Raw genomic sequence first — 27,363 nt, 5'->3', positions numbered from 1 at the left:
ATGCATAAAAAGGACAAATTAATTAGAAAACAAATCAGTTGTTCCAGTTCCAGTTTGCTGCAGACTGTGCAGTGCTGAAGCAAGATAGCAGAATACTAATTTTCTGCAGGTGATTGAACAGGTTGCCTAACAGAGATTACATAGCAAAGGAAACCAGGACATTATGTGTGTCTTTTTCTTATTTCGTTATTAGAAGCTTTTCAGGAACTGCACAAGTTAGTAAAGAAAAAAATAAGTTCTGTTTACAGCTTGGAAAATGGCTACGCTGTTATTTAGCTGGATAGTTGGACCCCAATTAACCAAAATTTTCAGTTAATCCAACTCCAGTGTGATGGCTTATTAAGAGAAGTGAGCTGGGGTGGATATTCAAATCTGCTAGAATACCAAATCTTCACCACATTCAGGGCCAGCTTCTTAAGTGCTCAGCACCAGCAACCAGGACCAGATTTAAAAGAAACAAACAAAAAATGCAACTCTGTTCCTATTTAGACACCGAATGAAATGGTTTGATTTTCAAAACCCCTTAGCCTCTGGTGATCCCTATTCTTCTTACTGGATGCTGAATGCTTTTGAAAATTTAATCTGTCTCATTTATGGGCCTAAATGGGTGCTGAGCTGTTCTGGAGAAAAAAAAAATCTGGCCTGATTGTGGTTTGCTGAGCTCAGTTCAAAATCTAGTCTATAGTGCTGTAGACCTGAAGTTCAGGATCTTCTTGTTAGAGGTCCAGTTCATTCTCAGGTTACTTTCCACCCTGCTTTCCACATGTACTGCAAAGTCTGTTAGACAGACATAATTTAATTCACATATTAACTTCAGTTTGTAGGTGAAAAAGTACGTATCTATTGCTAGGAGCACTTTAAAAATAATTAAAACAAACTGGAACAAATATAGCCATCAGCTATAGCCCAGTACAGTGGGCTGTCTATACAGCTTCTAGTAATATTTACCCACCAATTAACAGTCAAAAGTCCTTATAATCCCTCCCTGTACATCTGAGGAAATACATGGGTGAGGCAGCATGCTCAGAAGCTTAATGTATCTGGGCTGTGACAGACCCACAGGGAAACAAGTTCCAAAGTCAAAAGGCATTCATGAAAACCAGCCTGCCAGCTGTACCCTCCCTTTTAAAACAGGGGGGAGGGACTCCAGCTCAAACACCATCCCCTGGTCACAAGAGGGGATACTGTATAGAGAGAGAGGTGGTCTCATGTAGCCAGGCCCCAAACTATTCATATGTTGCACGGCCGGCTCCAGGGTTTTGCTGCCCCAAGCAGCAAAAAAAAAAAAGCCACAATTGCAATCTGCAGCTCTACCACCGCTGCTTCAGTCTTCGGGGGCAATTCGGCGGCTGGACCCACTCCGAATTGCCCCCGAAGATCCGGACGTGCCACCCCTCTCCATTGGCTGCCCCAAGCACCTGCTTGCTGTAGCCAGCCCTGATATATCGATGAGGACTGTCCAGTGCATCATTTTGTAAGGCCATTTCTTCTTCTTCTTCTTCTTCTTCTTACACACACACACACACACACACCTTGTGAATATTCTGTTCGTAGGTTTGCTTCAGCTGTCTAGTTATAATTTTATGCAGGAGAAACTAAAATCCCTACCATAGATTTCTGATCACTCCAGTTCAGCAATAGCAGCTGGTGCAGAATTGCCCGGCTGCGCGGGCTACTGAGTACTTGTGCCTCGTGGCACATCACTAATTGCCACTAACTTGTGTTCAGTGCAGGGCAGACTTGACTGGGTATTGGAATTCTGGACCACTCTTTATGAATGGACATAAAAGGGATGTCAAGTATCCCCATTTTGTCCTAACTATTGTATAATTAGAAGTTAAGTACATCTAAACACTGGATGCTGACCACGTGACCAGCTCCTCCCAAAAAGAAATGGTTCTTGTTGTTTCCTGGGCCAGTATTCTGCTGTTTGGGGATTTTATTGTTGTTTTTTATTAAAAAAGAAATGCCTGGGGAGAGATGTTCCATTACAGCTGTTTGAAATTTTAGACAGAGCTGTTGGTTTTCCCCACATTTTACAAGGTAAGCAACAGAGTAACCATCTGTTTGTTCCTTAAATAAAACAAAAGGAGAGGGAAAATATCCAGTTCTCCACTGCAGTAATTCAAAACAGACAATGGGAGGCACCAGGGTGACCTGCATGTAGGGCTTCGTCTTCAAAATCTCCTGTCATTCTTCATCAGAGACCTGGTTGCCTTTCTTTCTCCGTTTCCTTTTATTTGTGTCTCTTCTGTTTTGCAGGTGTAAGTTTGCTGATCCCTGCAGGGGCTGTTCCCCAGGGAAGAGTCTATGAAATGTATTTGACAGTTCACAGGAAGGAGAACATGAGGTAAAAGACTCTACTTGGCGTGCATTTGCTTGAGCACTAATTATGGAGGACGGGATGAGAGAAAATGTGCTAACTAAAATCTCTGATAAGCAGATATTTATGCAAAGCCAATTGTGTTGAGGCTGCTTATTGGTTTTAAAGCAGACACAGGTGAGAGCTGAGGATAACCTGGCCACAGAGCCAGCTCTGATATTTGCTTTTTATAGGTTTTGCAAAAAGCTTTCAAGCTTAGGGGAAGCTGAATCCAAGTTAGAAGTGAGAATAATGCAGTAGCAAGAATTAAGTGCAGCAGGAAGAGTGTCTGATAACCTGTTGCAAAGGGCCTTTGCTCAGTTGAATAGAGGAGGGAAAAGGGCTGCATGCTCCATGCTACCCTGGGGAACACAAATCCCTGTGGAGGAAGAAGTGGCTGGGAAAGGATATAAGAGGGTACATTGGGCTGTCCATAGGGATGCTGTAGCCTGTGCATTGCCTCCTGTGCTCACCAAAGAGCACAAGGAGGGACTGAAGCACAGTTTTGAGGCATGGCTGCTTCCCTTGGGTCACTGCAGCTCCATGCTACCCCCTATTCAGAGCCGAGGCTACATGTCACAATTAGCACAGGCTTGCCAACCGTGTGTGCCTGTGCTACTCTCCAGGTTCAAGCTACGTTGTCAGCATATCACCTCTCTAGAATCCCCTGCCACTTTCCCACCCAAATGGGAGGCACTTTCCAGCTGAGCCTCATACACCCCTCACCAGGCCCATCCAATGCCTTCCTCTTCAGAAGACCTACTCTAAAGAGGGCCATCACTGGAAGAAATGCCTGCACTCCATGGCTTCCAGCTCGTTTGCAGTCTTGACACAAGCCTCTGAAAAGCAGATGTGAAGCTGAGAAAGACATGCTAAGTGTTAAGACAGGATTATGAGGCAGCCCTCTGATGGCCTGTTCAAATGATTAATTATTATCATCACCATCACATTTCTAGCAAGCTGTCATTTTATGAAATAAGAGTCCATCTTAACACAGGAAAATGAAACGTACTTTCTAGTTAACTCACTAAAATATGATTCAGAATGTGGACAGAGTCTGAAGTAAGGTAAAATTTATAGAAGCACCTTAGTGATTAAGGGAGACTAAGCCCCGTTTTCAAAAGGGAGTTAAGCACTTTGTAACCTAAGGGAGAGACTTTCAAAGGCCCAAATGATATTTAGTCACATATACTTAGGTGCCTACATGTCGTTTGTGACTTTGAAGATCTCCCCTTAAGTCTCGGAGAAAGACAGTGAGACTTAGGTTTATAAGTAAGTGCCCAAGTCACATAGGGATAGATTTACAAAAGTGTTTAGGTGTCGAAAGATGCAGGGAGGTGCCTAGTGGTTCTAACAGAGGGCTGACAGTGAGAGCTTCCAGTCTGATATTCTCCTCTCTTCACCTAACCTTCTCTGTGACCTAGGACAAGTTACTGAGGGCTAGATTATTACCTGTGGCACAAGTTCAGAGCCAAAGGCTACACCACCCCAGGAAGAGTGATTCAACACCGTCATTCTGAGACACACCGCTGAATCACAATACCTTCCCTTCTCCCTTCTCGCTCCCAGGGAATAGCAATTTTTGGCTGCCCTATACCATTAGCAAAATATTATCTAACCCTGCGCTGGCTCAGCTACTGCAGCCGATGAGTAAGGAATGGAGCCAAGGCTCTACCTGTTCCCCACGCCTCTCTGCCCACCTGCTCAAGGGAGGAAATGTTGTCCTGCTTCCTCCTAGACACCCAGACACAGGGGCTAGGTAACTGGCATCCTGATATACAAAAATGCTTCTTACTCCTTACTTCCCTGCATGGGCATGTGGTCCATGTCACAGTCTGGCCCTTAATGTTGGCAGAAAGGAGCCCTAAAAGGGCAAGGTATTACTAGCAGCAGTGTGAGCAAACCTGCTGAAGAGAAGGGAGAAATCCTATTCTTTAGGTGTGGAATAACGTGCACAAAGACTAAATGACAAATGTAAAACGAAGTAATCATTGCACGGTGTTATGCCTCTTTCTCCTCCTTATAGCTAAATCCATTTTTTGGCTCAGCCCTTGGATAGCTTTTGTTATGCCCTTAGCCACAGCTGTTTGTACACCGTACAATAGTGAGCACTGTTCTCTGGCTAAGTAGTCTTTTGAACCATGCTAAACATAATCTGTTTAAAGAAAAATTAAATAAAAAAGACCTTCATGCTTACATTATTCATGCCCTCTGTTTTGAAAATGGCTAATTACAAAAATGGCCTTGTCTATATTCACATCCCATATTGATTTTTTTCATGTTACTTTGGGCTATATTTTTTAAAAAACTAGCAACCTGTACTGAAAAAATGTCCACCTCTTGCAGAGGGAAACTATAGCTAACCCAAGGAGACTTTCCTATGCCTTTATTTGAATGGTGCAGCTGAGATAGCGTCCTACATTAAATTTCTCTGCCCATCTCCACTCTGTTTTACTTCCTTCTGGAAGGCGGGAGTGTGCACAAATGAGTCACCCAGAAATTACTCCTACTAGTTGTTCTTCAGATATGGAAAGAATCATTGCCTCTTCTCCCATTCAGTGATGGGCACCCAACGTGGCAGGCCAATCCTTGTTTTTACTTCCCTTTAAGGGCCATAAAATCCACTCTACATGGTTCATGATAGCAGTTGCACTGCAGGTGGTACTGTGCATAAAATCAGCATGGAGAGGGCATGTTTCAAGTAGTGCTACCTGAGAAGAATGAATGAATGTGGGTGTGGGCATATGAAGGCATGAACGGAAGGAGGAGGTCTTGCAGGTGCAGGAAAGATTTTGTGAGAGAGGAGAACACTGAGCTCAAATACGCCGTGGAGGCAGCAGAGCACATCATACATATATCGAGGTGCCAGTTGACTCTAGGGGGACTTGTCATAGGCTCATTTCACTGGGTGATCAGATATGGTAAAGAGTATACAGAGCATAATGAGATTGTTCAATCCCAGTCCGCTACTACATTACTTTCTCCAGGGGGGTGGATGGCCAGCCAGCCACTCGCAGCCTCTTCCCAGATTCATGTACTGCAGAAAAGCTTCCTGAGGCCCAATACCTCCTATGCAGTATGTCACATCTGCAGGCTGGTGCTACCTGAGATTCCTAATACGGGGACCGCTAAGTGATAGTGGATAATTCAGATAATTCAGATATATATATGACTTTGATTTTTTCCAGCACCTCTTTAAAACTCCAGGCTCTCCACACGTTCTAAAATCAATAGTGTGTACAATATTTAACATGAGCTACTTAGGCCTAGATTTGTAAAGGTATTTATGCACTCGGTGTTGAAACACCTAATTGATTTAGGAGCTTAAATCTAATTTTCAAACGGGATTTAGGCATGCAGAAGCCAAAATCCCACTGACAGATGATAGGATTTAAACTCTTAAGTGCCTAAATCACTTTTGAAAATGAAATTTAGACCCCTAAATCAGTTAGGCCTTGCAATGCTGAACACAGCAACACCTAAATACTTTTTAAAATCTAGGCCTTATTGCATTATCTGTAACCATTCCTAGAGCACTTAGAACTGCCCCAGACCCCATCAATCACTTCCCCAGACCCCTCATATTATATTACATATTATCACACCACAGTCACCCAGGATCCAACCCATCAACCTGTCCCCTCCTCAAACACCCAGGAACAGCAAGGTGGTGAATTTAATGAACAGCAAGCTAGCTTGCAGTGCTAAAGAAACCCAGAAGAGAATAATACATAAAGAACTAGCTTCAGACATTCACTTTTTAAGGAGAAGTTTGTGGCCTTGGGTTTGGTAAATAAACCCTTGGAAATCCTGAGGAGTTTAACTTTGTGTGTACCCTGCATAGATATTTTCAGCAAACACATCAAAATAACTCATGGGAAATGTATTGCGCCTAGGCTGAAAAATCCTTTAGAGCATTTCCAGCTGATGACATTTGAAAGTCCAAATATTAAACTATAATATGGGATTTATAATGGAAACTTTGAGCCAAAACCTGCTCTCAGATATATGAGTGTAACTGGGAACAGAATTTGGTACTCTTAGATTTACTCTAAGTAGCATAGGTAGAGCAGCACAGAGTTTCAGCCTCCTATATTACATGCTTGGGGATATATCTGCAGCCCCCTGAGATTTAGTTCACACTTGTTTCAGAAAAATATGAAGCAATTCTAATAGCTCAAGCGAAATCAGGAAGTCTGTTATTCCTCAAAGTCCTGCTAATCTCTTCCCTCTCTTTCCTCCCATGCTCTTCTAAACTCTTCCCCTCTAGATCTATTTTGCAGGAGCCCTCTAGAAACTAGAATTTGACAGAGTTCCCTCCACAACCTAATAACGCTGTTCTTTCCGTTGACTGAAAGGACTGGGTGTCAGAGCACTGTGAGGCTTTTCTTTCATTTCCTCCCCATTAAAGTGTGTGAGAGCAGGAGGATCTCTGTGAAAACTTTACCTTTCCTGCAGTGAAGTGGGGCTCTAATGGTTCATAATAATTGCTGGTGCTCCTTCAAGGCAGTCACAGGATAGTTGTTTTCTGTAAATGTGTTAGGGTGGGGACAGGCAAGAGTGGTTTTCTCTATTTCCAGCTTTCTAGCCGGATGTTTTTCTATTACTCTGCAGTACGCTTATATGCTTTACTCCTATTGCTTTGAGCAGGGTGGGCTGCCAGCTGGATCCCGTCGGGCAATAGCAGAGCTGAGTGAAGCTTTCGTGTTGACCTTGAACCCAATTGAACTAAGCCAGAGTTGAATGTTCACTATGTTTGTGAACTGGCTGTGGTGGGGAGGAGGATGTTTGCATAGTGGAGAAATGCGCAGCAAAGTCCACAGGAATGTTCTCCAAACAGGTGTTCCTGCCTCCTGGCCAACAGCCACCCTCTTCCCCCATTTCCTCAGACTCTCTACACACCATTGCTGTCTTCAGGAGTGTGCTCAGTGTCCTCTTTCCCGCCTCCTGAGGCTAGGGGGCCTCCTCCCTGGCCTATGAAAGTGCCACATCTACATCCCTACCTTCAGAGGAATCTCAGCCAGTGTCCTTCCTATCTAATGTGTCTCTTTTGTTGGGGAGGGTCAGGAAATATCCTAATTGAATTCCATGGAGCAGCAAGACAGGGAATCGCTCTTTTACTGCATTGGCTGTGCACTAAGAGGCAGGAGTTTGTAGTTTCTCCTAGCAAGGTCAACTCACAGGTCTTACCTAGCAATCATGTGCTAAAAGAAGAAGATCAATTGCCTGAGGGTTCTAGGGAATCCATGCGAGTTCCATTGCTATTGCTCTGGGGCTTACAGGGAGCTATCTGCTCTGGCAGCTTAGTGCAATGTTGCTGGAGTGGGAAGTGGAGGGTTTTCCTATCCTGTTCTCCCGAGTATGGGCAGGAATCATTCTGTCTGGCCCCACCACCCGAGGACCCTTCAGGTGCAATGCAGTGACAGTGCCATGATGGAACATGGGGAACACTACTCCATGTGAATGTTTCCAGAGGGGTTCGCTGGGCTTGGGAGGCAGGAGGAGGAGGAGGAAGAAGAAACAATCTTGTTCCTCCCTCCTCTTGGAGGCAAAAGTAGATAAGGAGTTTCTTGGATATGTGTGTTTTATAGTCTGAAAAGTTGAGGGGGATGTTCCTTTGTGGGCAGAGCTGGCAGTAGGCATAAGCAGGCTAAGCAATCGCTTAGGGCTCCGAGCAGCTCAAGGGACCCCCCCATTCACTTTTTTAGTATGTGTTGGGGGGGGATATTCCTGATTGGGGGGCCCCCCAATAGGTTAGCATTGGGGTTGTTTGTCAAACTCAAACTTTCAAACAAACCTTCAGGGTCTGGTTCACTGCTAATCCATCGTGCACGAAACTGCAGGCTTTTGTTGAGCATGTTATTGCATAATTAGCCATTAACGGGGCTTTATGTCTTCTTCTGAAACATCTGGAACCAGTCATTGCTAGAAACAGGCTTTTGTTCTTGATGGACCATTGGTTTGATCGTGTATGGCAGTTCATGTGTTCTTATGTGAACCACAGCTTTAGGAAGAATTTTATTAAACATGGCACAGTGAAGGCTATCAGGATTTTGCTCCTGCACCAGGCACTCTAGCTTAATATGTACAGCAGGAGAACTGCAGAGATGCAAATGAGGCTGCATTTCACAATACCGGAGAAAGTGCCCTGTGCTCTTCAGCACAGCTCCACGAAAGTCCCAATTTTGCTTTCTGGGTACAGAATAATAACAGATATTTATACAGCACCTTTCATTCCAAAGCACTTCATAGCTGTGTACAATCAGCACCAATAAAATGCAGCTACTGCAGCTGTTGGGGAGAGAAAGTACTGGCCATTGGCTCTGCAGGGAAGACCCATATGAACAGTACCACTGGAAATCTAACAACCATAAAAGGCAGACAGGACCTGAATTCTGAAGGTCACACCCAAGAGACCCACTTAAACTGAAAATTGTGTGTATTTCAATTTATCTACCTCAGAAGAACAAAGAGGGGCTGCGTCAGCTCTGCCAGGATTTGAACCCATGACTCTGGGTAGTAGAGATATTTCAAACCTTGAGTTGAGACAATTAAGCCATCCTCCAGAAACCCATAATGGTGGAATTACTGATTAATTTGCTCCAGGGTGTAAGTTTGCCATTTTCACCAGTAAACTCTTACTTGAGTGGCAAAAAAAAAAACAAAAACCTGCTAAAACTCTCTGCCCCATTACCCACCATCCCATTCTCCCCAACTATCCTAGACAAAATTAATCTCCTAGACTCATTTATTTCAATCAAAAATTCAAAACAAAAACCAAAATACTCCAACAGCCATCAAAGGGGAGGGAAACTTCATTTCTTCTTTCCTCCATAAATAGAACCAGGCAGAAGAACCCTGGGATCAATCCAGGACACTAGGTTTTAACTTGAAAGGGAGAGAGACAGCAAAAACATGGACCAGCAGTAAAGAGAAAATAAAATGTCCCTCTCCCCAAACTTTCCATTAACCTGACTAGAAGGGTGACCATCTGTTGCTATGAGTTATTTATTCCTCTCTCCCCACTCCGTCTTCTGCTTCCTATTTTGTTGTGGGGTTTTTTGAGAACAGCTATGATTGCCGGTAAAATCCACAGTTAAGCACTGCTGAGAGTAATGCGTGCCTGTTGAAAAGGGGAGATTTTTTCTAAGAGTGCTCCCATCTGCAGCCTGAATGGAGACAACAATGGCCAGAAGTCATAACTACCTTAATGGAAGTGATATGTTTTATTACAGTGGGACCTACTTGATTGAATAACTCCATTAAAGGCATAACGCTGGTTGTGAAAAGTCGGTATATTGTGAATAAATGGGGAATTTTAATAGCAGATTGTTCTTAACTAGCAAATGTAGGAGGGAAAAGTGCCTGGAAATGTTTTAAGAGCTTTCAGTTGTTGTATATTTTTCACTGGCTGCAGTAAACAATGAGCTGAATTCTGCTCTCATTTACACCAATGTAAACCAGGAGTGGCTCCTCTGATTTCAGTGGAGTTGCTTCAGATTTACACTGATGTAGCTAAGGCCCCAAGCACATAAACAGGTGATTAACCCCATTGATTTCAGTAGGACTGCTCTCATGCTTAATGTTAAGTATATGCTTATGGGCTTTGTTGAATCAAAGCCTGCAAGAAAGATCTGACCCCATTATGTGTAAAGATGTTGGTAGGTTTTCGTCCTTCAAGAAAATAATCCCCCTTTCCTCCATCAAACCTAAATCCAGCACTTGACAGGAATTGCCAAGCTCCATCCAGTCCAGGATCATGTCTCTAACATTGTCCAGTACCAGCTGCTTCAGAGGAAGAATGAATAATCCATATAATGGACAATTACAGAATAACCTGCCCATAGGGAAGTTTTTTCCGTAATCCCCATCAATTAGTGGTGGAAACAGGAGGGTTTATATTCCTGTTATTTTTATTCTATCTAATGCAACTGTGTCTGGTCTCATTAACCATATTAATGTCTACTCCTTTGTTTGGATGGAATTTAGAGACAATTAGAGATGAACAAAATCTGTTGGGCCATTTTCATCCATCCCTGTGGCAATTGCAGGATATTTTCTCTATGTTGTGTACTCCATTGGGTTGTCCAGACTAATTTTAAATGACTCATTTTTCAAAGTTTCAGCTAGTTGGTTTGGGAAACTCTTGTACAGTCCAGTAGATTTCAGTGTCCCCTTTGTGCAGTAACCCAGATGCAGTCTCACTAGAGCTGTGTAGAGAAGGGATTATCACTTCCTTGAACTTGTTACATGCCTCTTCCTATGTAGCCCAAAATCATATTTGCTTTTTTTTTTTTGCCACCTTATTACACTGCAAGTTGACATCTAGTTTGATGCATGCTATCACCCTACATCTTCTTCACTTTTACTGTTTTCCTTGCTGACACATAACTGTGTTTTGGATTGTTCCCCTGAACTATTAGCTTGCATTTTTCTAGAATTAATAGTTTTTGTATCCTGCCTGTATTTTTAACCTCTCTAAGTCCCTTTGCATTATTTCCTTGTTTTCACTGGTGCTCACAACTGCCTTTTTCATTATTATTATTATTATCTACAAATTTAATGAATGTGCTATTATTTATACCTTCTTCTAAATCATGAGTAAACGTGTTAGGTGAAATCCTTACCTCACTGAAGTCAGTGAGAGTTTTGTCACTGATGTCAACGGGAACAGGATTTCTCTCGTTAAATGACACCGATGTGTGTTGCACTCCAATAGACAACTTCCCTACACCACCTTACGTTGCTGTTTTCAAAGGCTTAAAGTGGGTTAGGTTATCTGTAGTCACAAAATTAGCTCAAACATTAGAAAACACTGAGTTGGGTCCGTTTCTAGCAAATGGTGGATGATGTGGCAGGAGCAGGAGTCAGGGCCTGCAGCACAGCCAGTCTCCAGGCACCCTAATGAGAACAGACGGCCTATAGTAGGCTGCCAGATTGACTGCCCCACCTGATTGGTAGGAAGAGTCAGCAGCCGTTCAGTGGCTGCTCAAAGCATTTGCCCATGGCTACAATAGCTCCTGCCCTGCTTGGCCATAGCCTTGCCCGACTCTGGTAACCCGATCCTAACCCTCAGCTCCGATTCCTGACCCTCAGCTCTGGCATCTGGCCTCTGACCCTGCCTGTGATCCTGGGCTCTGATTCCTGACTAATGACTCCCGCTCTAACCACTGGACATGACCGCCCATATCCTAGGCACTGACCGGTAGAGTATGAGTGTGCATTTGACTGACAAATAGAGAATGTAGCATCAATTGTCCCCACAGCTGTATGTTTTCTATTCTTTTCTCGACAGAGGTGATTCGTAATCCTGCCGTGTTGTATATGCCCAGGAGAAAGGCACTAGCACTGAAAAAATGTTTTGTGTACACTTAAAATTGGAGATAAATCTCATAGGTTTGGTTTTGTCTTCTGGTATTTCAGTTGCTATTTACCACTTGGAGAACACCATGTCAGACCCTGCTGTCTCATCCTTATCAGGTCATTACCAGCTTGCATCTATGCAGGCTGATGCAGATAGCCTGCCCTCCATGACTGGCATATTAGTCCATTTGACTTTTCCTCTTCTCATCCCACTCAGAGACTATTTAACCATTCTGGGCCAGGTTCCCCAACACATTGCATCTTGTGTAATCATTTATTCCTGTGAAAAGTGGCTGTAAAATGGTTCCATTAGGACCCGATAGTATTTTATGCTTAATTTGCACTCGGTTTGCACTCTGTTTGGGCAAGCGTAAATGGCTGCATATGTTGCAAAGCAGATCAGAATCAGGCACTCTCTCTGTCTGAGCCCTAACATTTGTTATATTGTAATGGAAATCTGTCATTGGCCGATGCCTGACTTAATACTTCTTTGAGATCACTTTAAGTGCTATCATTACTTTTTTTATTATTATTCAATACAACAGTGCTTACATCCAAGCCAATTTTTAACTATTTGTCCACTAATTTTATAGTTCAATCCAAAAATTTATCATGTTTGTGTGATGTGACTTGGTCTTTATAAGTCAATGCTTTTCTCCCTGCCCTCATAGTTCAGTTGTCCTTAAGATGGAGTTAAGTTAACCAGATGTTTAAGTCTGTGGGTTTGCCACAGCTGTGACTGTCAATACAAAAACTGTGATTTTTAAAGATTTTCTAATAACAAGTCATGGTGTTTTTAACCTACTGAGAAGACTCCTCCAGGAGTTTTTACAAATCTGAATCCACTAATATCCAAAGTATTGTAGTGAAGTATGGGAGAGAAACATAAGTCTGAATGGTTGAAGGTATTAGTTATTTACTGCTAAATTATTTAAATGTTATTTATTGAAAAATGAGGAATATTTTGTTGAAAATGTGACCTTGTGATTTTTTTTGTGTTTTGTATGGGACTTATCCAGCTCCCAATGAAATCAATGAAGAGAGTCCTACAAAATTCACTAGGAGTTTTTTTTTCCCCCCCATAAGTGGTTGGTTGTTCAGGAGTTTATTTGATTTTTGTTTTGCCATGTCAAAACAACCAGGCTAACAGATGATAGTTGACAGAATTGCTTTATTTTACTCTTTTTGAAAGATAGGTACTACATGTGTTAGTTTTCAGTCCATGACTTTTTAAAAATAATTACCATTAATTTAGTAAATTCATTAGCTAATTCTCATAGGACACACAGAGATGTATATCATCTGGATTTGCTGTTTTATATAGATTTCAGCTTTTCCATGTGACCCCTTCATTTGTCTGCTTTTTACCAATAACTATACTGACAAGGGGTAGAATTTTCAAAAGCACCTAAGTCCCATTTTCAAAAGTCACTTTCAAAACTTGGCTTTCAATGAGACTCAGGCACCTAGTTGCCTGGGTCACTTTTGAAAATGGGATTTGGGCTCCTAAATCACATAGACTTCTGAAAATGTTACCCAAGGTTTACATTATTTTTCGCCCCTTTTTTTTTTTTGAGACAAGATCCCGATTCTGCAGACACTTACACACATGCATACTTTTGCTAACATGAGTAGTCCCAAAGAAATCAATGGCAATGCTTACATGAATGCAGGTCCGTACATGATTAAGTGTTTTCAGAATTGGACCTAGAGGACTCAACAGTGAGCCACCCAGGGTCCTGTGAACTCATTGCAGACTGTGTTAAATTCAGGTAGCTTAGCTGCACTAAGCCCTTTTGGCCACACACTCGCATTCATTCCCTTCCTGTTTATAAGAACTACATCCCGGATGGCTTTTTCTATAGTTGGATTTTCTGATTTTTGGATCATGAGTTTGTCCTCTATATAATTTAGGGATGTCTTTGATGATCCATGTTTCGCTATCTTTGTCAGCCACCAGATGTTTGGTTGGCTAAAGTCACTCATGAGTACAGTATCCTATGGTTTTAAACTCCCCAGTAGTTATTCTGGGATTAATTATTTTTTTTACAATTCTCTCCACTCCCAGTCGTCCATTGCTAAAGCCCACTACAAATTCTCCTTTGTTTTAAATTTACTCTACCCTCATCACAAATATTTCACTACCACCCTCCTCATTGTCACATTGTATATGGCTAGTCTTGTATGTATGTGTGACATATTACATCTATCCCTTCACCTTTTCCTCCTTTTTTTCTTTCTCTCATACACGCTACATCTATCCACCGTGGACACATTTAAAAAGTTCATTCTTGTTGTAGATATATTACTGGTTCCAGTAAAATTCTCTCTTTTAATTTAAGGGAAATTACTGGATCTGGTAATCGTATCAGAATATTGGTGGATCTAAAACCAGAATGCATTTTTTTAAAAGTGCGTCCATAGCATATGGACACTCCAGTTACGAGAATCCTCTCATGAAGTTTCAGATGTGGTCACTACTTCATACTCTTCCTGTGTTCTATGATTCTTCTTGTCTAGGAAGTGAAAAATTCTCACTCATGGTGCTTTCAAGAGCCCACATTCACTTTTTGTCTATGTTAAAGACTGGTGGCTGCATTTCACTGGTGAGTGAAATGATACCTGGGTCTATGGTCGGCACATCTTTGGGGATCCTTAGGAATGAAGGGTGGTCTGTAAAAATGAAGTGTTATTTGCTTTTTATTCTCCCTGCCCCAACAAACAGCTGCTTTTTATAAAAATCTTTGTGAAAGCGGAAATCTGTAAGTGTGTGTTTCCAATCCTTTTGCGACAAGGACTTTTTCTTTACTTTGGCTGCATCTGGGGCCCTTTAAATTCAGCTAACAAACACGTCTTTCTGTAATCTTGTCAGGCCACCAGTGGAAGACAGTCAAACCCTTTTGACCCCCGTGGTGAGCTGCGGGCCTCCAGGAGCGTTGCTGACACGGCCTGTCATTCTAACTATGCACCATTGCGCAGAGCCAAACACAGAGGACTGGAAGATCCAGCTGAAGAACCAAGCAGCCCAGGGACAGTGGGAGGTGAGTTCACAGTGAGATCACAGACTTCCAGCATATGCCCTGACTGAACACAGCACTCACCATCTTTGTCTTAAGGAAACAAAAACAAAACAAAAAACCCAAACATATACGTATAACTTTGATGCCTAAAGTTTGGGATTTTCATGGGTGAAACATTTTGCTGGCAGTCAACTCAGCAATGCCCTCAGGTATCTATGTGGTTATACAAGCACTGGAAATAGTTACCTGGTGCACAGGCCTTTCAGCTCTGGATAACTCAGTTCAAAATATAATTCAGATCAAAAGTGAAATGGATGTGGGGACCTGACCCAGTCTTTATTGCACTTTTGTTTTTGACATAAAATGAATATCATGGCACAATTCAGCATGACTAGCCAGGTCAGCTCAAAAGAGGCCTGGGGGTATGTAAACAGAGTTGTTTGGGGAAAACTTGCACAGTGCTTTCTGCCTGGCTCTGCTTTGTTAACGACCAGGTGGATTTACCCTTTGAGAACGTAATAATACCAATCAATCTCCTAGAACTGGAAGGGACCTCGAAAGGTCATCGAGTCCAGCCCCCTGCCTTCACTAGCAGGACCAATTTTTGCCCTAGATCCCTAAGTGGCCTCCTCAAGGATTGAACTCACAACCCTGGGTTTAGCAGGCCAATGCTCAAACCACTGAGCTATCCCTCCCCCCTAACCTTCACCAGGCTGGTCTCATGCACAAGAGAAATATTTAACCCTAGGGCTGCCAGCTTGCCACAGCACTTAAGGACAGTGAGTTTCATCTTGAATCTTCATGGAAGGTTGCTTCTATTTTTCTTTAGCTCCTCTCTTCCCCTATCTCTGTAGTTCGCTCTGCACTGAGGAGCGCTCCTGGTCGATGCGTGCTATTTCAAACGAGTGCACACAATCAGGAGGATTGGCATTAAAGCTGTCTTTTTGGATTTATCTCATCTTCCTTTTCCCTGGCTACCAAACAAGGGACATTGAACATGCCCTGCAATATAGAAGGAGCTTGTAACACTTCAGTGCTTTGTTTGAGACAGAGAAAGAAATATCTGTGCAATATGAACCAGGGATAAACAGCAAATAGTTTTACAGCTGATATATAAGGACTGGTTTTCTATAAATATAGACTTTCACTAATACTAAAACTGTGTGCCAAAACTCATAATAGTGAATGGCAGTGTCATTATCAGATTACAGTTCAAATGACAGGGAAACTATTCATTACCCACTGGAGGAATCCAACTCACTCTTTAATGGAGATACATTTTTCCTTAGAAGTCTCTTTTAAAACATTTTGTAAACTTGGCTTGCACTACGCAAAAGGTTTAGAGTTTGGACTCTGTGTGGATAAAATTCTAAAGGTTGAATCTTTGGCCAAACCAAGACCTCTTAAGCAGTTTCATAAAGACATATGTTCTCAGGAGAGTTTTAATACCTCCTGCTTCTGGTTGGCTAGATACAGAAGCACAGTGGCCTTCTTTCAGGGATTCTGACATGTCAGACTTCAGTCTTAGCTGGCCACAATGGTGAAGTGATGAGGGGAGATGGCAGGGAGAAAGAAAGGACAAATGAAAAATATTGGGAAAAGGTCAGTTCTGGATCAATTCTAAAGAGGGAACGTATTTTCCAGCTGGTTCCTACCTCCCTAGTTTGTACTGCGGTTTTCAACAGGATAAGAGATGACAACAATGCTGCAAACGATCCTCAGCTGCAGGACCTGGGCTATATGAGTGTATTTAATATTGAGTAGAGTCCATCTCTCTTCCTCGCTATCTTGATATGAGGCATGCAACCGGAATGCAGCATTACAGATTTGTAGAGTATTAGGGCAAAATACACCTTGATGAGCTTGACGGGATGCTTGAAGTCAGTGCTGATAATGCTGAAGTAACTGGATCCCAGGGTAAGGAAGTGGTACGATGCTCCTGTGCCAAGAGTTTCTTATTTTAACAGGAAGAGACAGTGGAGGTATCTACATCGTGTGCACATTTTGTCAGACGCCACCTCCCCTAACCATTCTCCTGGCAGACTTGTTTGCTTCTGAAAAGGCTGTTTTGCTGCCACCATCAGTTCTGTGTCTCTCATGAAATTTGGCACCTGCTGACTTCCTCCTCTGAGTAGGTTTTAATGAGGGCAGTGTGACTGACATGGACGCCTGGACTGATAGCAGCAAGGACCCATTTCCAGGGTTAACCTTGAAAGAAGATTGCCTGTGGCACCAGCTATTCGCCACACTGGGATCGTTTCTGGGCCAGTGAATTCATGCACATCTAGCTGACTAACCTGCACTCCAGTGGAGTATCTCCCAGCACTGTACATATGTTTCTCGTTTGTTTTGTGTTCATTACTGGCATCCCCTGATTTTTTTTTCTCCAGTCTCCTTTCTTGTCCTTGAAAGAGCTGTTGCCCTGCTGGAGGTATCCATGCTGACACCAAACTGGTGCTTGCATGCTGTCTGCAGAGTCCACAAGGTCTGTGGCTCCAGTATAGTGAGTCTCATCTTCTCTCTTCTGGAACAGCTCTTCCATCTTTATCCCCCAACAGATGCTTGGATTGCCGTAGGCAAGGAGTTCCTGCCAGGGCCAACACAACTGTTTCACGACATGGCCAGTAGGGGGGCGTGTAATCAGCATTGCAGATGGCAGCCTCTCTTCTGCCCTTGAGAAGGTGATGTCACCTTTGCAAATGTGCTGCATTCGCCCTTCCTTAGCCTGGCATTCTGAATCTGCTCCCAAACTCGGGTTGAATCCAGCTGCTCGGTCTGCTGCCAGATACCTGCTCCTCAGCTCATGACAGCAAACACAGGGTGGATGAGTTCTGCAGAGACTTATGAAACCCGGAGCTGCTTTTGCAGAACCACAGTCTATTACTATCACCTTTTATTTATTTTTTCCCAAGTCATTTAAAGTGCATTGTGCAATGTGGAAACTATAATGTACAGTTTTGAATGGAGGAAATGGCAGGGGGGCTGTTTTCTTCTAAGCAGAGGAAAGAAGGTGAAAAAGCAGTCTGTTTGTATTTGATTTGTATGTGTTTTGCCTTGGTCCGGCAGTCTTGTCATGGGGGATTATTCTGATGAAGCAGCAGGTGATATTCTTTGTACATGTGGCATTCAGCCATCACTGAGGTTATTTCTGTCTGAGTTCTAACAACCACTGATTATGAAAATTAAGAAATTAAGACTCTTATTATTCACTTAGATAATGTATTGAGTGTTCATGTCTGGAGCTAGTCAAATAATATTCCTCAAATAGGTCATTCAACAAATGTTGTTGCATTTTTCCTGTAAAATTTTTGTAATATTTTACATAATTTGCCCTGCTCTGCTCATCACTCTAAAAGCACCTACATGCTAAACATAAAACAATCAGAAGTTTTATGTAGCCAATGGCAGGAATAGACCATCAGCACACAGCTGCATTTCCCTGTACCAGCCCAGAAGGAAATCTAGAAGCAGAGAAATGTTAAATATTGATTAATAAAATGACCCAAGATAAATTCTGGGACTTGCATGAGCATCTATGGCAATGGGGTTCTGCAGTCAAGGCTATCTCTGAGTAGGCTTTGTCTATCCCCTAGCCCAATCCTGATTAATGCAAAATAAATGGGCTTCTCTGGTGTCTGGCCTGGGCTCTCTAACTCTGCCTGTTTATCCCTTAGGACGTGGTGATGGTTGGAGAGGAGAACTTCACTACCCCATGCTACATCCAGCTAGACCCAGAATCCTGCCATATCCTGACAGAAACACTTAGCACCTACGCCCTGGTGGGACAGTCAACCACCAAAGCAGCAGCAAAACGTCTCAAGCTGGCCATCTTTGGGCCGCTCTCCTGCTCGTCGCTGGAATACAGCATCCGAGTCTACTGCTTGGATGACACTCAGGATGCCCTTAAGGTAAATGTCATACACTTTACCATCTAGCTCTAGCAGGATTGCAGTAATTGCAGTGAATAGACCCTAATTAGTGTGCAGCTGCTTGTAATTTATGTTCTCAAACTGGAGGTCCTGATTCAAAAGGGCATCTCAAGGCTATTATGGGGAGGGGGATGTGCAAGATGATATGGTGCTGCTGCTGGCATACACGCTGCCTTCAGAGCTGGGTGGACAAAGAGTGGCAGCTGCTGGTCGGGCACCCAGCTCTGAAGGCAGTGCCGCCGCCAGCAGCAGCGCAGAAGTAAAGGTGGTATGATATAGTATTGCCGTACCCCCACCTCCAGTTGCCCCTCCTCCCAGCAGAATCCTCTCTTTGGGAACTTGAAATATGGTAACACTACTTTCCACTTTTTGAAAGGCTTCAGCACCTTTGACAGCAAGGATAATGATTACATGCTTCATTTAGTGCCCCTATGAGTATGTATGGTAGCTTGCTACCACTTTTTGCGGGGCTGGGGTGGTCAGAGCCTGAAATATTTCCAAAGTGGGGGGCCGAGCAAAAAAAAGTTTGAGAACCCCTGTTCTAGATCATTTTTAAATTATTTTATTTTTATTTGATTTAATTTTTGATTGGAGGAAGAACTTGACAAGACACTATTTTATAGAAAGGAAAACAAAAAACAAAAGAAAAAACCCAAGCCCCAGGTTGTCCTTTGCGTAATGATTTCACTCAAATGCTAAACTAATTCCCCCCCCCCCAGCATTCTTTGTTCCTTTGTTTACCTGGATCATAACCTGAATTCTGAGATTTTTGCATTATTAAAGGGCCATAAGGTGCACAAGGGCTTCATTCGTTATTCATGTATTTTTAATGGTAAGTGCTAGGTCCCCCGAGATGATGAAATGTATAAATACCTCTTTGTAAATAGCTGATAATGATAAAAGAAGTTCCTGGGTCATTAATCACTGCCTGCTTTTATATTGCTTTGTTATACCTGTCTGTGTGCTGTTTTTGTGCTGAGAATTTGCAGCTGAAATACATCAAGGCTATTGCTTTCTACAGCTATGTACCTAACTTTCTCTGTATATAACTCGAGCATATACATAAGTTTACACATACATTGTGTGGGTATACATAAGTATGTATACTTGTGTATATATAGTACCTATAATTGACAAATAAAGACAGATGCTTATTATAATAACTATACTAACTTGTGCACATATATGTATGAATGTAGGTTATTGAAAGATTTTCTGTACTCATAACCAGATCTACGGATGCCATCTAGGTAGCAAGAAGAGTTCAAATCCTAACGCTAACTGATTAGCGGCACTGCCAGTGATATCTAAGCAGCATGAATTGCGTGTTGTGTACAGAAGAACAATGCTAACAGCTTTACTTAGAAACAAGCCACATAACATGTGCGCACACACTGCCTCAATATGGGACATGTTTGTGTTTCTCAGAGTGTTGACTTTCACTGTGGCTGGAAAATTCCATTTTCATCTCAAATGCTATTTAGTATCATGTCTTCCTGGACATTATAGTTTATTATGTTTGTCACTGGAGTGGTGGGAGTACTTTCCATAGCTATAAGAAATTTAGCAAAGCAGTGGACTGAAGAGCGGAGTGGAGACTAGCATATCGGGGTCTGATGCTCAGCATTGGGTTTGTTTATAAAGCGGCTGGGAACTTGATCTAGAGAATTATGATTTTGTCAGAGCTGAACCCCTTTGGAAACAATAATTATTTTTTCATAGTATGATTTCTTTTTCTTTAAAAATTGGAAAAAGGGACTTCTGTACCAACCAGGCTGAGGATCTCCAAAAGCCAAGACCGCCTTAAGCCTCTATTCCCTTTGGTCCACATGGTCTTAATGGAATTTTCTATTGGTTTATTAAGCTCTGAGGTGAAAATAAGTGATTCAAAGCTGCCTTGTAGCAAATACTGAAGATGTTTGAATGCTGCTGTGAGTTTCAGAGTAGAAGATTTGGGCAACTGGAGATGGCTGAATTCAATTAAACACTGTTCAGTGGATTTTTTTTTAATGTTTATTTGAGCATTTGGAACTCTGTCCAGTAAAGTTCACCTGAATAAATAAGACTGTGCAAAGGATCATAAGAACAGTTGAGTAAAATGGAGAGAAAATCCTTTATAACATGCAGTGATAATGAATGGAGGAAGAAATTTACTGAGTATAAATCCCTGGAGAGATTGTGTTGATGTTAGGATGTCGGAATGTAAGATTGGTTTGTAATTTGGTGGTTAATCCCTCACTTCCTTTCCAGCTTTCAGTTATTTATTCAGAATGTACTACAAAGGGCTCAGTGTTGGCAGTGTTGTGTCTTCTGGAGTCAGATCTGAAGAGTCCTTCTGGGTCTATCACTGAACCAACGATAACATGTTTGGGCTTACAAGCGTGGGCAACAGTTGACAGAGACTTGTGAACAAGTGCCTCGTGGCCTCCTGTCCACAGAGTGATATTAGCATTGTCCGCTTTCTTCAGCAGAGGATGAACACTTCAACCACAGTTTTGTGGAAAATAAAGAGTCTTTGGAAGGGAAAAAGTGGGTTGGCCTCAGAATGAAGGACTGTGAATGGGGCCATGCAATGTAGTTTGATCTGGCTAGGCCCTGTGTGACAGATTCTACCACAAAGATTAAAGGAGAAGCATGGAAGATACCAAGCCCCACAACACAGATTTTGGTTTCAATGGCAGCTCTTTGCACTGCCAGGCTTGAGACCAGGGTTTGATGTCTGGGTCCCAATCCTTTGCTCTGCAGAATGACAGGGGCAGGGAATGCTTTCGTTAGGGCAGCTCCTCTGGCTGATTGAGGGGCAACACTGAGGGGCTGCAAAAAGTGGATTATAAGATTTTTGGGACAAGGGCCCTCTTTTTCTTATGTGTTTCTACAGTGCCTAGCACAGTGAGGCCTGGATCCATGATTGGGGCCACCTAGCACTACCACAATGCAAATAAATAATAATAATAATTAAGGGATCCAGTCTATAACTGGAAGGATAATGGTTGTTTCAGGGGATCTTGAGGGTTTGGGTGGAAAGTTGGAGAGTAGGAACAAGGGCTGCTCAGGACTTTGACAGAGATTTGAAGGATGTCTGGGATAATAGTGATTTGGGACGGGGGTAGATCAGAGAAGTGGCAGGTGAGACATGGATTGGAATTCCTCACATCCCAGAGGAGAGGTTGCTGAATCTGCAGTCCGCAAAGCTGAATTTAGTAACATTGAAGAGCAGTGGTGCTGGAACTACTGGTGCTGCCACACCCCCTGGCTTGAAGTAGTAATAACAAATACCAAATACATGGTTTCTATGGTTTCTATAATCAGTACCCCCACTCTAAGAATTATTCCAGCACCCCTGTTAAAGAGGAGTAGGTGGGCGGGGGGGAGGGGGTGAGAAGCAGAGTGGAGGCAGTTTCCCCTTGCAGTTTTGGTGGGAGCCAGGAACGTGTCAATAGACCAACAGCTCTATGCTGATGGATACAGGAAATGTTTTCACATTGGAATGTCTGAGGTTTGGGGAGCCTTTTTAGGGGGTTATGTATTTATTTTAATAGTCGGCCAAATACATTCTATTATTATTTAGAAATAAGAAATCTGACACGTACAGTATCCATCCCAACAATTACTAAGGGACGATGAGCAGTTGCTCTAGAAAGCACAGTGCTGTATTTATCCAACAGCTTTCCCCTCTAATCATGCAGAGTAAGCTCTCTCTCCCAAAACTGCCTGAGCAGTCTGGGGAGTCTAATGACTTGTCACAAATAATGGCTTGGTTATTGTGAAATTTGCTTGTTTCTTTTCCTTCTGTTTGTGAAGCAGAATTGCTGACTCCTGCTTTAATGTTGAACCATAGGAGAGTTTCCTTCACTCCACAAGTCCCCACCCTGAAGGTTGTGACCCCCAAGGGAATTGCAAACAGGTTTTGGGGGGGGGGATCACAACCATTGTCCCTTTCTTTATGATTCGATGTGAGGGGAGATCTGAAACGTTTTGGTTGTAATATGGGGTCACAGTATGAAAATGCTTGAGAATCACTGCTTTACTCCTGTCTATCCATTTCAACGGCTGCTGTCACTCTGCTGAGCTTCTTTTCTCAATATGACAATTACGGAAGAGACTGGTCCACAAGACAGCTACCACACTGTATCGATGAAGCAGATCACAATTTAACAGGCATGCCAAACTTCTTTTACCTTCTTCCCCAGTGTGATATTTGGGTTTCCAGTAGCATATTATTCATGTTACTTTCTATTGGTTATTTGGATTCATGCACATACGTCCTGTCTCATGGAGAAAGGAGAATTATACGTCTTTTTGAAGCCACAAACTATTATTAAATGTAAGTTCTTCCTGCTGTGGCTTTAATTAGAAGGCAGCTTCAAAATATTGGTAGCTCATATCTTGCTTACATGGTCGGCATGAGGATACTGAATTAGGGCCATTGCTGAGCAAAGATCTATTTTATTCAACCCCAACAGGAAGACACCTAAGAGGGTATAAGTTCATATCTTATTACATCAAGGTGCTTATACAAGGAGGTGAGAGACACTTTCCCAGGCACCTAGAATTATGGATTGACCTTGTTACCCCTCTGCATTAGCAAAAGAGACACTTGCTGGAGATAAACAAAGAGAAGTTTATTAACAAAGATAGGGAGTCAAGTCCTAAGAGTACTAGGATAGATATGGTTACAAATAAAACAAAAGTATAATATGCTTCTAGGAGACTAAACTTAACTTTAGCAGGCTAAAATCTTTGTCTAAGTTCAGTTTCTCAACTAAAGTAACCTCCCAGCATCTCTAGCTTTTATGGATACTAAAAGGATCCAGCTTTCATGGATACAAAAAGGGTTATCCTTTTTGCTCCCTCAATGATGGACCACCACAGCATTCCTTTTCCTTCGCCTCATAGACCAGAAAACCTTTGAAATATATCCCCTTGAAAGGTACCCTCCAGACAAAGGTCTTCTCCACCACTGTTTGTTCTTCAGTGTGCTGATGCCATATGTCTTTCTTGTTCTCCTGTTAACTTGCTTTTCCTGTTGCTCAATATGCAAATGAAGCTTGGTTTGTGTTGACCTGCACAGTGCTTGATTGACATTGGAGACCTAGGCAGATGGGCAAATCAACATTCCTTTGTCTGGGGAAAACCCGTTTATCTATCCTGCCTGCTTACGTAGTTTATACATAATTTTGGTACATACCTACAACTTCTTGAATAACCCCATGCATCATATATCTCACAATATTTATGATGGCCAGTATCAGATAAGCTTTCATTTGACATCTTATACAACTTTCTTTATAGATAAATACTAAGACAGCAATCTGTTAGGTGTAGTGAGTTTGTCAGGAATTGCATAGGAGTTGCTATTGCATGATAGGACTCCTTTGCCAGTGGGCATTGAGAGCAATAAGGTGGGAGCCTGTTCTTATCTATCGGAAAAGGCAGACTTAATGGCCAGGATTTGGAACTAAAGATGGAAAGGCACAGGCTGAGGGTTTCTTCTCCTAGGTCATACCTGTGTAGAACAAACAGCCAAAGAGGCAAGTAAGCAATACATGGTGTAAAGATAGTACAGATAAGGTCCTAAGGCCACACAACATTTCTGTGCCGGACTGCTGAAAGGCAGGAGATGAACTGCGTATCCCTTCTTCTCCCCATTCTCAGTGTCTTTGATTTAGCCTGAATTTGAGCCTCAGCTTCTTTCAGCAGAGGTTTACAGTGGGTTTCTTCCATTCCCATAAATGCCAACAGGGAGAAAGACCAATCTTTCCAAGCTTGTATGCCTAAACTTAGATACCCAAATCCACAGCGTCTTCTTTTCTCACTAGCAATACTGAGCGCTGGCAGCTCCCACTGAAGCCCCAACTCCAGCGTTGGAGAAAGTAGATGAGTGTAGTCAAAGCTGTTATTCACACACAGGCCTTCTCGGTGTCTGTTGTTTAACCATATGTGCCAATATGTATGCTTGAGACGTTGGTAGGTACAATTACTGCACAAAATACCATGAATCTTCTTTTAGACATCCCAGAGAGATAATTTGAACATAATGAAGATCTATAGTAATCAGATAATTACTATCGATTGCTCTTTAGACATCTAGATGAGGTAATTAGGGCACAGTGGAAAGAAGCTGGAACTGATTGATTGGCACAACCTTAATCTAAAAGGTTTCTAATTATGTTTCTTTTCTTCTAATAGCTGATAAACAAACATCATTTTAGCTTTAGAATTTGTCAGGTGGTAGGTTTGTTGGGGACATCAGCTTTCTCTATTATGCTAACTAGATACTGAATGTGATCAACATCGGCTTATTATGCCTCACAGCTGAAGTGGAAGCAACTTCAATTACCCCATCTTTTACTTTCTCTTCTTGGTTTCAAAAGCCCCTGATTTCTTCTTGGTGTGTGGTGCTCAGTGTGCACCTGTGTGTGCATGACGCATTTTGTGTTTATGTCAAAGCTAGTGCATGTGTGGCGATCGTGTCTCTGGCTGGGTTTATGTACAAAAGCAGCATATGTGCATTTGTGCTTTCGTCTTTCATATACATTGCCAGTGGCTGGCCTATATGTCATTGTGGATAGCATGCAGAGATGGGGAGGAGGCCTAGTATTCACTGGAAGTGTCATTACTCATAGGCATATTATTAATTTGTGTATCAGAGCAAAAGCCTTTCTCCCCCATCTCTCATCAACTATTGATCAGTCACTGTTCCAGTCGCTCTCTGAACCACTGCGCTTTCACGCTTAGATACACACCTCTCTATCACAATGTTCTCTCTACTGTTTTGCATTTTTTCAGTAGGTAATAATAGCCCTGTGACAAACAGGTTTCTTATTTCTGTTGCATATTCTGATTCACAGAGATAATCTGATTGGTTGGTGCCAATCACCAGTTGTATATTGATGGGACCACATCTTCATGGGTAGGAGCTCTTGAAGGCAACACATTAAAGCTGCTATTAAGTGCCCTCAGGGTGTCCAGTGTCCAGGGTGATGCTTTATCAATATGCAACCATTGCCTGTGTGCTGGGGCTTTGACCTAGACACTCTCAAGCAATTAAGCAAGCCGAACGTGGGACCCAGCCTGTCATGTCATGTATTTCCTAAAAGGAAATATAGGTGTGTGCAGTTCTCCTGGATAATACAGGCTGTATTTGTGTTCTTGCACTAGAAGTGTGATGTAAAGCCGTAAGAGTGATGTGTGTGATTATTCTCAGACTCCTTCATACAAATGTCTTTCCTGTAATAGATGTGTGTTTACCTTACAATGTGTGTGTGTATGTCCTCCCTGTTATACAGATTACCTCGTCCGCTGCAGTTGATCTTCAGGGAGCAGAAGTATAGCATGTCCTTTCATGGCACATTTGTATATAATGTCTCTTTGATCACAAGCTGACCACTTTCTATCGTTCTTACTGAATCTTAGGAAGTTCTACAGCTGGAGAGGCAGATGGGAGGACAGTTACTGGAAGAACCAAAGGCTCTGCATTTTAAAGGAAGCACCCACAACCTCCGTCTGTCCATTCATGACATTGCCCATTCTCTCTGGAAGAGCAAATTGCTGGCTAAATACCAGGTAAAAAGGACAGAATGCCTGGAGGATGGCTAAATCGCATGGGTCAGCATAGAAGGGCTTAAAGATACGTAGCAACACACAGTTGTGCAGTGCTCTTTTAAAAATGAGATACAGTGACTGTTCAGGCTCCTGTACTCTGAAGGTCTTGAGGCTGTTGCCCATAACCAGCTCTCTCCCCTCTGTTACACACCGTGTGTATTTTCAATTTCTTTGAGCAGTGGAGAGGAGTAAAGGGCTTGGTTTCTTTTCACCATCCTCATTAGTGCCAGTCCACATAACAGGCCATGGTTTGTTTAATTTGGAATGAAAATCAAAATTCCCTTTTAACAATGCACTGGGAGAGAGAGATGGATCAGGACAATCAGAAAATCTGCTTCTGGCAGGAAAATGCTTCTGGCAGTGCTGAGAGGACAGGACTTAGGGCTCAGCTACACTAGAGAGTTTACAGTGGGGCAGATGCACCGATGCAGCTGCGCTGCTGTAAGCCGTCTAATGTAGCCACTTTAAGCAAACGGGAGAGGGCTCTTCCATTGGCTTAACTCCTCCAGCCCCCACAAGCAGGAGTAGCTATGTCGGCGGGAGAAGCTGTTCCGCTGACAGCGCTGTCCACGCCGATGCTTCTGTCGATGTAACTTACGTTGACTTATTCACCCCCCTGAGCGACACAAGTTATGCCGACATAAGCTGTAGTGTAAGCATAGTCTTAGAATCAAGGGTTAGTGCATGGGGTTACTATCAGCCAGAATACATGCACCCTTCAGCCTGTTTCCAGCACTGGCCACTAGGGCCCAGTATTGAGAGGTGTGGGCTGCACTGAGCATTTTAGAGGACCCAGGCCCTTTGTACTCAAGCAGCAGGTTCAGTCTTAAGGAAGCAGGAAAACAAACACACCCACCTTTGTAATGTGTGTGAGAGAACAGCAGAGCTTGTGAAGGTTTCTCATCACTGAGGGGAAAGGGGAGGATTTGCTTATTTTTATTCTGTTTCCACTGCACGGTTCAGTTGCTAGTCTCCAGTGCAGTGAATGCTTTTCATGGGACGCTAGACCGGGGACCACCATCCTGAAGAGCAGAGCCAAGTCTTCTTCAGAGAGGCCGCACAGTATCTCCTCACAACACTCATG

The 27,363-nt window shown here is 42.7% G+C and overlaps 1 protein-coding gene across 6 annotated transcripts in view; it reads left to right on the top strand.

The window, feature by feature from the left end:
• The window catches only part of UNC5C (unc-5 netrin receptor C), a 357,995-nt gene that overhangs the window by 316,464 nt on the left and 14,168 nt on the right, over positions 1–27,363 (top strand). For all 6 annotated transcript variants that reach the window (XM_045017250.1, XM_045017252.1, XM_045017247.1 and 3 more), the window contains 4 exons: positions 2,263–2,350; positions 14,598–14,766; positions 18,420–18,653; positions 26,091–26,240. In XM_045017250.1, the coding sequence (XP_044873185.1) occupies positions 2,263–2,350; positions 14,598–14,766; positions 18,420–18,653; positions 26,091–26,240 (641 nt within the window). The remainder of the gene's footprint in view (positions 1–2,262; positions 2,351–14,597; positions 14,767–18,419; positions 18,654–26,090; positions 26,241–27,363) is intronic.

Source organism: Mauremys mutica, chromosome 5 (assembly GCF_020497125.1).
Source record: "Mauremys mutica isolate MM-2020 ecotype Southern chromosome 5, ASM2049712v1, whole genome shotgun sequence".
NCBI classification, from domain to species: domain Eukaryota; kingdom Metazoa; phylum Chordata; order Testudines; family Geoemydidae; genus Mauremys; species Mauremys mutica.
This window is presented reverse-complemented; position numbering and strand designations above follow the sequence as displayed.